This window comes from Etheostoma spectabile, chromosome 20 (genome assembly GCF_008692095.1).
Source record: "Etheostoma spectabile isolate EspeVRDwgs_2016 chromosome 20, UIUC_Espe_1.0, whole genome shotgun sequence".
Classification (NCBI taxonomy): domain Eukaryota; kingdom Metazoa; phylum Chordata; class Actinopteri; order Perciformes; family Percidae; genus Etheostoma; species Etheostoma spectabile.
In genome coordinates, this window is record NC_045752.1 from 5,075,961 (window position 1) to 5,087,576 (window position 11,616).

At 36.1% G+C, this 11,616-nt stretch overlaps 3 protein-coding genes across 5 annotated transcripts in view; 2 read left to right on the forward strand and 1 right to left on the reverse strand.

Moving 5' to 3' along the window:
* Nucleotides 1-2,068, forward strand: part of LOC116669647 (ubiquitin carboxyl-terminal hydrolase 40) — a 12,727-nt gene extending 10,659 nt beyond the window's left edge. For all 3 annotated transcript variants that reach the window (XM_032499577.1, XM_032499579.1, XM_032499578.1), the window contains exons 30-31: nucleotides 1-87; nucleotides 384-2,068. The exon at nucleotides 1-87 is cut by the window's left edge and continues 8 nt beyond it. In XM_032499577.1, coding sequence (XP_032355468.1) covers nucleotides 1-87; nucleotides 384-492 — 196 coding nt within the window. In that variant the 3' untranslated portion in view covers nucleotides 493-2,068. The remainder of the gene's footprint in view (nucleotides 88-383) is intronic.
* Nucleotides 2,069-2,928: 860 nt separating this feature from the next.
* On the forward strand, nucleotides 2,929-4,209 carry LOC116669668 (fatty acid-binding protein, brain). The gene is made up of 4 exons (XM_032499621.1): nucleotides 2,929-3,122; nucleotides 3,257-3,429; nucleotides 3,512-3,613; nucleotides 3,928-4,209. Exons 1-4 carry the CDS (start codon nucleotides 3,050-3,052, stop codon nucleotides 3,976-3,978), a joined length of 399 nt encoding a protein of 132 aa, XP_032355512.1. The 5' UTR covers nucleotides 2,929-3,049; the 3' UTR covers nucleotides 3,979-4,209.
* Nucleotides 4,210-6,654: 2,445 nt separating this feature from the next.
* The window catches only part of LOC116670552 (neurofilament heavy polypeptide), a 25,187-nt gene continuing 20,225 nt past the window's right edge, over nucleotides 6,655-11,616 (reverse strand). Inside the window, exons 29-33 of the mRNA XM_032501126.1 lie at nucleotides 9,401-9,436; nucleotides 9,249-9,290; nucleotides 9,125-9,169; nucleotides 9,004-9,039; nucleotides 6,655-8,871 (exon numbers count right to left, since the gene is read on the reverse strand). Of these exons, the coding sequence (XP_032357017.1) occupies nucleotides 8,786-8,871; nucleotides 9,004-9,039; nucleotides 9,125-9,169; nucleotides 9,249-9,290; nucleotides 9,401-9,436 (245 nt within the window). The 3' untranslated portion in view covers nucleotides 6,655-8,785. The remainder of the gene's footprint in view (nucleotides 8,872-9,003; nucleotides 9,040-9,124; nucleotides 9,170-9,248; nucleotides 9,291-9,400; nucleotides 9,437-11,616) is intronic.

Consider the following 11,616-nt stretch of genomic DNA (forward strand, 5'->3'; position numbering starts at 1 on the left):
GATTGACAACAACCGGGACTTCCTCACCCTGGAGGATGAACGGGGCCAGCAGAGGCTCAGAGAGCAGGCGGAGCAGCGGAGGAAAGGGTGGGACTTTGTTACTTTGACATGTGCAGCTGCAGGGAAAAGGCTTTCTACTTGGTGTAACAAGTGTGACCACGGCTTTATAGATGTTATTGCTTGAACTGACTGCAGAGTACAGAGAAAAAAATTATGACTTGTTATGGCAGTTATTTTGAAATCTTGTGATTACAGTGATTATGTAGCTGTAATCCCACAGCACTGTCAATTACCGGTAGTTCAAATGATGCTTCATGTTATGCAGCTTTTATCCAAGATCCCTTTTGATTATTTTTTATTTTTTCACCTTTGCTTCTTTTCAGAGGGCAGGCTGCAAGCTCTGATGGTGTTGGACCACAGAAGAAGACTGGACCGACCAAATCCAGGAAACCCGAGGTAGCACTGTCAATCAACGTTGGGGTATTCAGATAGCACCCTGCTCCCATGGGTGCATGGACAATTCAGAACTACCTTTTTATACCACACATACACAAATGCCATGATGCGATAAGGACAATCCACTTGACGTTAGTCTTGTGCCATGTATTTCTTTGTCTTTCTAAACTGACTAAATGCGGACTCTCTTTGTTGACAGAAAGAGAAGGAAGTTCAGGTTGGCAATTTGATTTGCTGTTTTGTAACAACTGACTGTATTTGCTTTATATCTTTTAACATGTTCGTCTTACTTACTCTCTACAATGTTTTTAAATTACAACCACCACATGCCCTTTATTTCATCATTATGCATAATTTTTTTTTTTCTTTTCATTTCTGAGTCTTGTTTGAAGACAGTGTGTCCTGCCTGGATCAGTAGCTAATTTTTACCCTTAAACTGAAAGTATGAGTAGTAGAAGTAGTTTCTACTTACATTTCTTGTTATAACAGGCTGGCATTTACTGATGTTTCTATCTCATTACTGTTTTGTATAAACTATAGCAATCAGGGTGTAGAACATACTTGTGGCCACCAGTGGCTTTAACATTTAGACTTTGTTTAATAAGTTGTCCTGTACAGCAAGCCACTATAGTAGGACATCTAAGGTGTTTTAAGTGATGCTCATTTCTATGTGAAACCTGTCACTGTGCAGCGAGAACAACAAAGTTTATCTGGTTTGTGGGCTTGTTTTAGGTTGATAAAGGAGAGGAGAGAAAGGCCTTAATGTGGAGAAGCCTTAGTGCCGCTCTGCCCTTTCCTACCTCACTCTCTACCTCTCTCACTCTACCTCTGCTGCCCTGCTCTGTTAGTCAACTACGGCTTAAAGTAATTCAGTAATGCTATAATTTGTCTGTTTGCATTTTCCACTTAAGGTGTGAAGTCACACATTAACTCTGATGAGCATTTGTTTACTTCTCCCCTCAACCCCCCCCCCTTAGAGAAAAGCAAAGCACACTGTCTTCGCTTTCTCCAAAATCTATCATCAGTCAAACATTATTGTGTTATGTAACCATCTGTGATGCCAGGTGAATTTGCTGCTCACTGCTGCTTCACAAATATACTGTAAAACATTCAAATCCTTTCTGCCACCAGTTGTCTTGATAATGTAAAAGTAAAGATCCATAAGTGGCTCCATGAGTTTTCATTGGGCAACTTTTCATTTGCATGCACTATATGTGAACTACAGGGAAGTATAAAGCGTTCTTATTGATAATTTATTTGAAAAAAATTACAAAATAATTTTTGTTACTGTAAATTGTGAGGTTTGTTTTTTGATTAAGGGGAAATCTTAAGTTGTCATGAAATATTTTTATGCTGCTTGCAGGTTTTGTTTCATGTATAAATCTGGCCTTAAACAGTGCCAAGAATTTGCAAGCAGTACATTTTTTTGACTAAGTACTTGGCAATAGTAAAATTTCCTTTTTTATCATTTACAAGTGTTATTGATTACATCTTTAGTGTTATTGATGAGGAATGCTCTACTGTATATGGCAGTGGACATCTGTTTGTATCTGTAAAATTGTTTCCGCAGGAAATATTTTATCAACAATAAAGGTATGCAGTTATAACTGTCTGTCATGTCATGTCATGTAAACTAGGCTGAAGCTGTAGCTGTTAGTTTTATACAGATTCTAACAGCTTACTAGCCGTTCTAGAGGCATGGCTCTATGAATGGCAATGTTGTTTTGGTACATTCATGGTTTCCATATCATAAATCCTAATGAATTTGGGGATTCCCGGGCTTTTCCTTGAGCATCACCATGTGGTTGATGTTTGGGGTTTGATTGAAAAGTCTCACCAAATAAAGACCTTTTGTATAATTTGATATTAGAATCCATCTTATAACGCTAAAGGCCATGGTATTCTAGGAGATGGTATACCTGTATGTCACGCCCGTAACACCTCTCAGGAAGCCAGTGAGAAGTGACTCTTTTATTACATACTATGTTTTTCTAACCTGACATTTTAATGACATCATATAACATTTTTTATTACTTTTTATGCCATAAAATGCTATGACTTATTATGACACTATTTATGGCATATCTATGACATTTTTTTTACGACGTTTCAAGGCATACTTATGACTTATGACATTTTTTATGACATACTATACATTTTAATGACATACTATGCTTTGACTGGTTTATGACTTAATGAAGTACTCTCCTACGACATTTTTTGTGAAGGACTGTTAGAATGGATTAGTTTTAGCCAGCTGGATAGGTGAGTAAATGCCTATATAAACAGTCCGTTTCATGCACCATGTGAAACACATTGTATCTATGGTTTAATGTTTCTCAGGGAGACAGCACATTGCAGTTAATAGTTACCATCCATGTTAAAACATGTCAACCGAACATACCTCCGAACATTTTGCGATGACCAATCACAGCCCACTGTGCGTCTGGAAAATCCAATCAGCTTTCCCCCTGATGCTCTAGTCCCCGCCTTCTGTCATAGTATTAATTTCGCAGGCAGACACGCTCTAGGATTTACTGCACGGAGAACAGACACAGTTTGACACTGAACTGGACCAATAACTTCTGCAAAAATGGTTGATGCTTTCTGTGCTACATGGAAACTGGTCGACAGCCAGAACTTTGATGAATACATGAAGGCACTTGGTAAGATCATTTATTTTCTCCTTGAAATAAGAGCTAATTGGACTTTAGGTACAAAAAATAAGTAAAATAAATAGTTATTAGATTTGTGTCCAGCATATTGCAATACTAAAAAACACATTTTTTTTCTCCAACAGGGGTTGGTTTTGCCACAAGACAAGTGGGCAATGTCACCAAACCGACAGTAGTGATCAGCCAGGATGGAGACAAAGTGGTGCTAAAAACCCTTAGTACCTTCAGAAACACTGAGATATCTTCCAAACTGGGAGAGGAGTTTGATGAGACCACAGCTGATGACCGGCATGTTAAAGTAAGATGAATAAAAGGTCAGCAGGTAATCACTGTGCTCTGGCTGTAGATTGACCCTAAATTGTATGTGCTTGTGCTTTCAGTCTACCTTCACCATGGAAGGAGATAAACTTGTGCAAGTGCAGAAGTGGGATGGCAAGGAGACCAAGTTTGTCAGAGAAATCAAGGATGGCAAGCTGGTGGCGGTAAGATTAATCAAAACCTACAACCCCTACAGTGACAAGGGAAGAGAAATCTTTTTGTACTTGTAATTGTGGGTGCATTTATCAGTTTGTGGGTTCATTTGCATTCTGGAGTGCTTATGGAAAGCATTTTAAATTGCCCTGTTGTCTGAATGTGCTATACAAATGAACTTGCCCCACCTTTGCAATAGTATTATTACTGATGACATATGACCCCAACGATTTGTAGACCATGCATTAAAATCAGCTATATGTTAACTGGCATCATGTAATACAGTCTGTTTTTGCTTTTGCTTTCTTTCTTCTCTGCCTCACAGACTTTGACTTTTGAGGGAGTCGAGGCAGTCCGCACATATGAGAAAGCCTAACTTTACCATCTACTCGACTGTGCAAATCCTCCCTGCACTGCAATCAAATTTGTATTTTTGGATGTTTGAAACAGTATGCAGTGATATGCAATTGTCACATGAGATAAATATTTTGGGAAAACATTTGTAAGATATTTTGTAAGAATTACAGACTGTGAAGGGCCTAAAACGGTTTACTTCTGTGTATCACATGTGAAAAAGGGAAAAATAAACTGCTTGACCTAAACCTTCCTGATGTCTCTGGCACCATTTTTTAGAGCTCCATCAGTACCACTTTATCTTAGCAGAGCTATCTTTTTATATAGGGTGTTGTGTATTGTTTATTTCAAGCTACTTTGAATGCAGTCCTACATTTCTTTTTCAAATATGTCAACTTGTGGGAACAGCGCTTTCCCTGTGATGGGTCATTTCCAGGTGACAGCTGCAGGGTGACGGTGCAGGCCAGAGCCGACCGTGCAGCAGCAGCCTGTGTGACCATTGAACTCATGGGAAGTAATGTCCTCAAGTAACCCCCAGATGGTCCGAGATGACTAGGAGCGGGAGGGGTTGGGGGTGCTGATGTCACTCGCTCAATAATCCGGTTTTAGTTGTGGTGTCATTACGTAGAGGCATCATTCGATGGTGTTCGAACCAACCGTGATTGAATGCATGCCGCTGGCATGACAGATGACAGGCAAGCAAGATAAGACATGGAAGGACACTGAGCCGGATATGGACAGTTTGTAACAATTCAATATCCCACAGTTAGTAGTTCAAGGTCTACTATAAGAGTCTGTCAGTAAACCTTTGTGATCTGAACTGAACTGGTGAACTGTTAGTCTTTACATCTTAAATCAACAAGTTGAGGCTGTTTTAACGCTTGTGTATATTTTAAAATCCCCTCTATCTTTCTCACATTTTAAGAAGCCAAGCTAAAACCTCCCTGTCCTGCCCTGTGAGCTGTGTCTAGCCTACTGAACGCTGGGACTACAAGTGGCCATTCTTCTCATCTCAATGCACAAGCCGCTGAGCTTTTGGCCACCTCTGAATAGCATGTAACACAAAGAATCTATGGTAACTGGAGTGGAACTCATTTGGCTGTTGCTCACTGAATTAATTTCAATCAAAATCAGTCTTTATGCTCCAGTTACAGTATGCCAAAAAGTGCCTCGATTCTCACAAAACCCCTAAATACTTATTTGCATAAGTATTTAGGGGTGAAAACAGTTACAAGTTGTTCCTGTGAGTTTATCAGAAAAACATACATTAACAGCAGCACAATCACACTGAATATGAAGAAAGGACCAATTATCACATTCCATGTTGGAGAAACAGTGAGAGCTAAACGTTTATTGTAGCTTCTTCTGTTCTCAGTATGCTTCCCAGGAACACACAGGGAGGTTTCTCTTTGTGTGGAATCTATGTCAGCGGTGTAAAGTGGCCAGTAGTAACCCCTCTCTGGCCCCATTAGGGACATGTAGCGTGAAGAGCTCACCGTCAACTGTACTACAGTTGGTTTTACTTTTACTATTTCCCATTCAAACACATTCCTCAGGGCTGCAGCTGCTATTGAAGAAACTGGTCCTCATGCCATTTAAAAGGTTTTGCACTGTCCTCCATGTATTTGTTTTTTGCTTGTTTTTTGTATTTTAGGCCAATCTAGGGACAGACATTGCAGATTAGTTCAGGCTATGAATGCTGTGGTGTGGATCATAGGGTTAGGGTAGCATTAATGCTACATACGTGTCACAAACATACATTAAATAAAGACATGTTTTAGGATAACACATATTACACGTTAAGGTTTTACGACAGACTTTGAAAATGTTTGGGCACATTATCTTAAAATATGGCTTTTTTGTAGGCAAAACAATTAACCACTACATTTACATACCTGGCAGAGTAGATTTGAGATGGCTTTAAATTAATATTTTAAGAGATAAAAATCACAGAAAATGGCCTAACTGAATAGTTAAATGTATGTACAAAATCAAAATCTTTAAATAGTCAAAATATTATACAGAGTTTGGTTTGGTGGCTAGTCAATCCATTTCTTAGGTGGGTGGGGTTGCACTGGGAGAATTTGGACTTTTTAAAGTTACATATAAAGCCCTGGCAATTATGCAAACACATTTTTTTTTCATGTTGGAATCAAAAACCTTAAAAAGGGCAAGAAAATTTGATAATTTCAGCTACTCATGCAAAAACAATACCTTGGAGTTATCATGACCTCATCATTAGGCATCCTTCATCACAGATGATGATATAAAGAATTGCAATATCTGGACTGAAGAATCTTCTCCCACATGCAAAACTGTATAACATAAATAATATCCAATGTGTCAATAATTACTTTTTTGTTTTTGTTTTGTATTTTATTTTATGTACTTAGTTTTAACATTAACACTGCGACTACATAGACAACATATAGATAACATATTGTGGTTGGCAACTTTACAGCAAGACAAGACTTACAAAAGGAACAATTGTGTTGCTATGGTTTAATGTCAAATTGTTACTATTCACAAGCATGTGTTGAATTGAAAAATGATAATGTGATTTAACTGCAGTGAGGTGTTTCACTAGTAATGGTTAATGGATAAAACTATTTTTTTCTCCATTTATTGAACTGTATACAATGAGATCATTTTAAAGATGAATGGTTCTTGTACAAAAACATTGAGAGACAAATGTCAGTTATGATTCATAGTTCAAGTATTTAATGTTGCCATTCTCAAAGTTGGGAAAAATATCACAAAATTTGTGAGCATAAAACAAAAAAACACACACGTCATGCACATTTTATTCAAGGACTAACAGACAAACATACAGTGTGTTGATCACTGAGATATTAAAAAAATGCTTGTATTGCACATGTTTACCTGGTTAAAGGGAGTCTTTAGATACAATTCAGTTTTAACAATCGAAACAAATATTCATGTTTTGTCACCATGAATCAAAATATATGTTGTTATACTAGCAACCACATCTTTACCAAAATCCAATAACACAAAATAAATATTCAAAGTCATTTTGGAAAACAAAACCTACTGTACACCTACAACATTTGCGTTGTTCTAATAAAAAATTATAAGTGGATTTACTTTTGAGTAGACTTGAGTAATGCCACAAACTGTAAATCTTCAATGCAGCATATGGAGCATAATGTAAAGAGCAATTTGTAAACAACAGCTGGTACACGCTGTGAAATAAATTTGTTTACATTTGAAATTGTCTGCCCAAACGTGTGATTCCATCTGCATTAATTCAGCGTGTAAGCGAATGCTGTGCAGATATGATCAAAGATATAAAGGTTTCGTATCCATGTTATAAATAACTTTGACTCTAATCACGTTGACAACCACATTCAGGTTGACAAATTAGACAAGCTGATTCGTGCAGCTCACTTGTCATCTTCTATCATTCTTCAGGAATTTCAAATACGTGACTTAAAAATCAATCTGAAATCCCACACTGTACATCACGTGCACAGGACAATCATAATCTGTATGAATCCAGTAACTGGTTGTTTATACAGTTAATAAGATGTAATAAAATAAAAGAGGTTATGCATCAATATCATGGTATATATGTTCAGAACCTGTTCAAAAGGTTGCTAAAATATATCATGTTTCTATGTTATGCACACAGACAAACAGCCACCGACCAAAGTTAGTGACGTTGTGTTTTGGTCTATCAAGAAATCGCTGTTGGCCACATCCCTTTTGATTATCAAAAAAGATCCATCACATGTGTCCTACTTTTATTGTCTTCTCATTTACTAAAACAAGTAGCATTATATTCTAATGCCTTAAGTAAAATATTGGAACAGAGTTAGCAGCTGGGAAAAAGACTTTTCCAACATGTCGTCCAATCATAGAATAAATGTAATACTTGATGGTATAAAAAGTATGTATGTCTTCAAACCTCATTCTGACAGTGCAGGCAATGCTTTTTTTAGCACCGATGTCAAAATGGGGAGCTGGTGCGCATGTCAGCCGTTTAATAAGACTTTAAAGGTAGTGTTTCTGTTCTGTTCGTTTGGGAGCTCTCATATACAGTGCGTGGTCATTCCTTTTTTTACACATAACAGACATAGTAGACAGAAACAGAAAAAAACTTTCCTTTCTTAAGATAGAGGGATATTTGTGAGGAACAAGCTTTCCTTAAAATGACTAAAACAACAGCAAGAACAATGGAATTATGCACAAAAACGCTATAAATGCTCAATTGTTCATTCAAGGGCTTTTAACAGCAGGAAGGTCAGGATTAGAAAAATTGCCAACTACAATGCAATGAAGGAAAAGGTAAAATTACACAGATGATGGTGCATAAAAATGTAAGTACGATAACTTTTTCAAGTAAAATGTGAGAATTGAACCCTTGTCCACCTTGAATCAGCAATTGTGGCCATGTTTGTAGTCTGTTTATAACATTATGTTCCTTCTTAAAAAAAACACACCATTTTACTTATTTGCATGTGTTGCTGTGAGGATCCAAATGAATGATCCACAGAGGTAATATCTGATACTGTTCCATCATTTTGATTATATCCACCTTTCAAAAACAATAAAATAATAATACAAAAATGAAAAGGAATGACACAAGCTGCATGTATTTGGTATGAGAGCTCAACCAAATCTGGAAGTGAAATAAAGTAGGTCCATCACATACAATCACCCCTCATCCTCTGTTGTCCAGGGTTTTCTCTTGAAGACCATCAGTGGACAGCATGCTGCGTTTCAGCGGTGCAGGGTGTGACGTGACTGTGTCATTATCAGTAAAATTGACTAAATTGTGAACCTCAGACTGGATTAAGACTGAAGCATCAAATTTGCAGCGGTGAGAAGGCGTAGAAAGGAAACTGGGCCTCGTCCTCGTCCACAAAGAAACACTGGAAGTAGGGCAGCTCTTCTGTGGAGGATAGTTCAATATACAGTACAGTTCAGTGCACTCCTCACCTCTCTGGCATCCAGACAGAAGATGGAGCATGCAATTTACACACTTATGCGATATTTCGGTTCTGAGAGGAGAATTTGTACTTACCTTCGATTTGAAAACTGTCTGATACAGAAGGCTCTGCTATCCAAATAAAAACACAATGTTAACCATAAACAATACAGTGTAATGTTACCCAAAATTGGAGCTTAGCTATACAGTAAAATACCTTTTATTTTCTCCTCCTTGGCAACTTTCTTCTCAGCAGGTTTTTCTACAACAAAAGGAGCATTTATTTGTGTGTAAATAAAGTTCAAATACTCAGATTTTAGCTGCTTAACAAACAGTTATACCTTTCTTTGCTGGCGCCTGTATCTCTTTGAGAACTCTGGCCTCTGTAAATAGCAACACAAGATTAATAACTATTATCAGTCAAAGATTTCTCAGACATTCAGCGGATTTTGCGGATTTGATGTTAATGTTCAAAACTGATTGCACACTGTACCTCTAGCTTTACCTTCTTTGGCTGCTTTCTTCTCAACTAGTTTTTCCAAAAAAGAAAAAAAAGGTTATTTTTGCCCATGAATAATTCGGGTCTACAGAAGCAGGCGTACTGTAAAATGTCTGGTCACAATGTTTCTTAAAAAACAAAAAAGTCATAGTATTCAAAAAAGTGATGAAAAAAATCATACAATAGTATGTTGACAGAAAGTGACAAAAAGTCATAGTATAGCATGTTGAAAAAGTCATAATCTAGTATGTCAAAAAAAGTCATAGTATAGTATGTCAACAAAATTGAAAAAGTAATAGTATAGAAGGTTGAAAAAAGTGATAAAAAAGTCTAGTATAGCAGGTCGAAAAAACGTCATGAAAAAACGTCATATAGCACGTTGAAGGAGTCATAGTATAGCATGTTGAAAAAATAGTATGTTGACAAAAAGTGATAAAAAAAAGGTCATAGTATAGTATGTCGGAAAAAGGGAGAAAAAAGTCATAGTACAGCATGTCAAAAAAAAGTCATAGCATAGTATGTCTGTTATTGTTTCCTGTTATGATTGTGCATTTGTTCTGTTTCCTGTTTTTTTTATTCTGTGTTTTATTTTGATAGTCTGTTTTCTGTCTAGTCTTGTCTGGTTTTACTACGTTCCTTGGGTTTTCCCGCCTCTATGATTGTCAGCCCCACCCTGATGTGTTTCACCAGTTCCTGAACCTCGTTACCTCGTTACCCTGTGCAGTCTTAGTCTTTGTGCTTCCCTTGTCTTGCGTCGGATCTTTTTTTGTTGTATGGCCCAGTGTCATTGTTTTGTGTATTTCTCTGCCTTGTTCCCTGATTTTTCCCTTGGCACCAGTTCTTCTTGTTTCTGCTTTTCTTTTTACCTGCTGTTTTTGGACACCTTCTGTTCTATTCAATTCAATTCAATTCAATTTTATTTATAGTATCAATTCATAACAAGAGTTATCTCAAGACACTATACAGATAGACCACACTCCAGAATTTACAAGGACCCAACAGTTCTAGTAGTCTCCTCCAGAGCAAGCAACAGTGCGACAGTTGAACAGTGTTCTATGGATTTTTTGTAGTTAAATAAAGACTCAAGCTTATTTCTTTGTCTATTGTCTCTGCATTTGGGTTCAACATTCACCAACACAACAATAGCATGTCAAAAAAGTCATAGTATAGTATATCAAAAAAAGTAATTGTATAGTATTTCCAAAAAAAGTATAGTATAGTACAGCATGTCGAAAAAAGTCATAGTAAAGTATTTAGAAAAGTGATTAAAAAATAGTCATAGCATAGCATGTTGAAAAAAGTCATAGTATTGTATGTTTAAAAAACGTCATAGTGAAATGTTGAAAAACTGATTTAAAAAGTCATTATATAGCATGTTGGAAATGTCATAGTATACTATGTTGAAAAAAGTGATAAAAAGTCATAGTATAATATGTCAAAAATAGTGATAAATAGTCATAGCCCAGCTTGTCGACAAAAGTCATAGTACAGCATGTCAAGAAGTCGTAGTATAGAATGCTGAAAAAGGCATAGTATAGAATGTGAAAAAAGTCATAGTACAGCATGTCAAAAAAACCGTCATAAAAAAGTCTTAGTGGCAAAAAGCATGGCAAAAAAAAGTTATAGTACAGTATGTTGAAAAAAGTGTTAAAAAAGTCATTGTATAATATGTTGAAAAAAGTCGTAGTATAGTATGTCGAAAAATGATAAAAAAGTCATAGTATAGTCTGTCAAAAAACATGATAAAAGATTTGCAGTATAGTATGTTGAAAAAAGTGATAAAAAAGTCATAGTATAATATGTCAAAAATAGTGATAAATAGTCATAGTATGGTCTGTCAAAAGAATTAAATAAAATATATAAATAAATAATAAATAAATAATTTGTAGTATAGTATGTTGAAAAAAGTGAAAAAGTCTTAGTATAGTATATTGACAAAAAGTGATAAAAAGATCATAGCAAAGCATGTTTAAATAGTTATAGTATGGAATGTCAAGAAGTCATAGTATAGTATGTCAAAAAAAGTCATAAAAAAGTCATTGTACAGCATGTTGAAAAAACTGATAAAAAAGTCATAGTATAAAAGATCAAAAAGACATTGTATAGTGTGTCAAAAAATAGTCATAGTATGGTATATTGAAAAAAGTCATAGTATTGTATGTTAAATATTTGATTGGTGTCTGTCTTGTGTATCTGTATGTTTCTCTGTT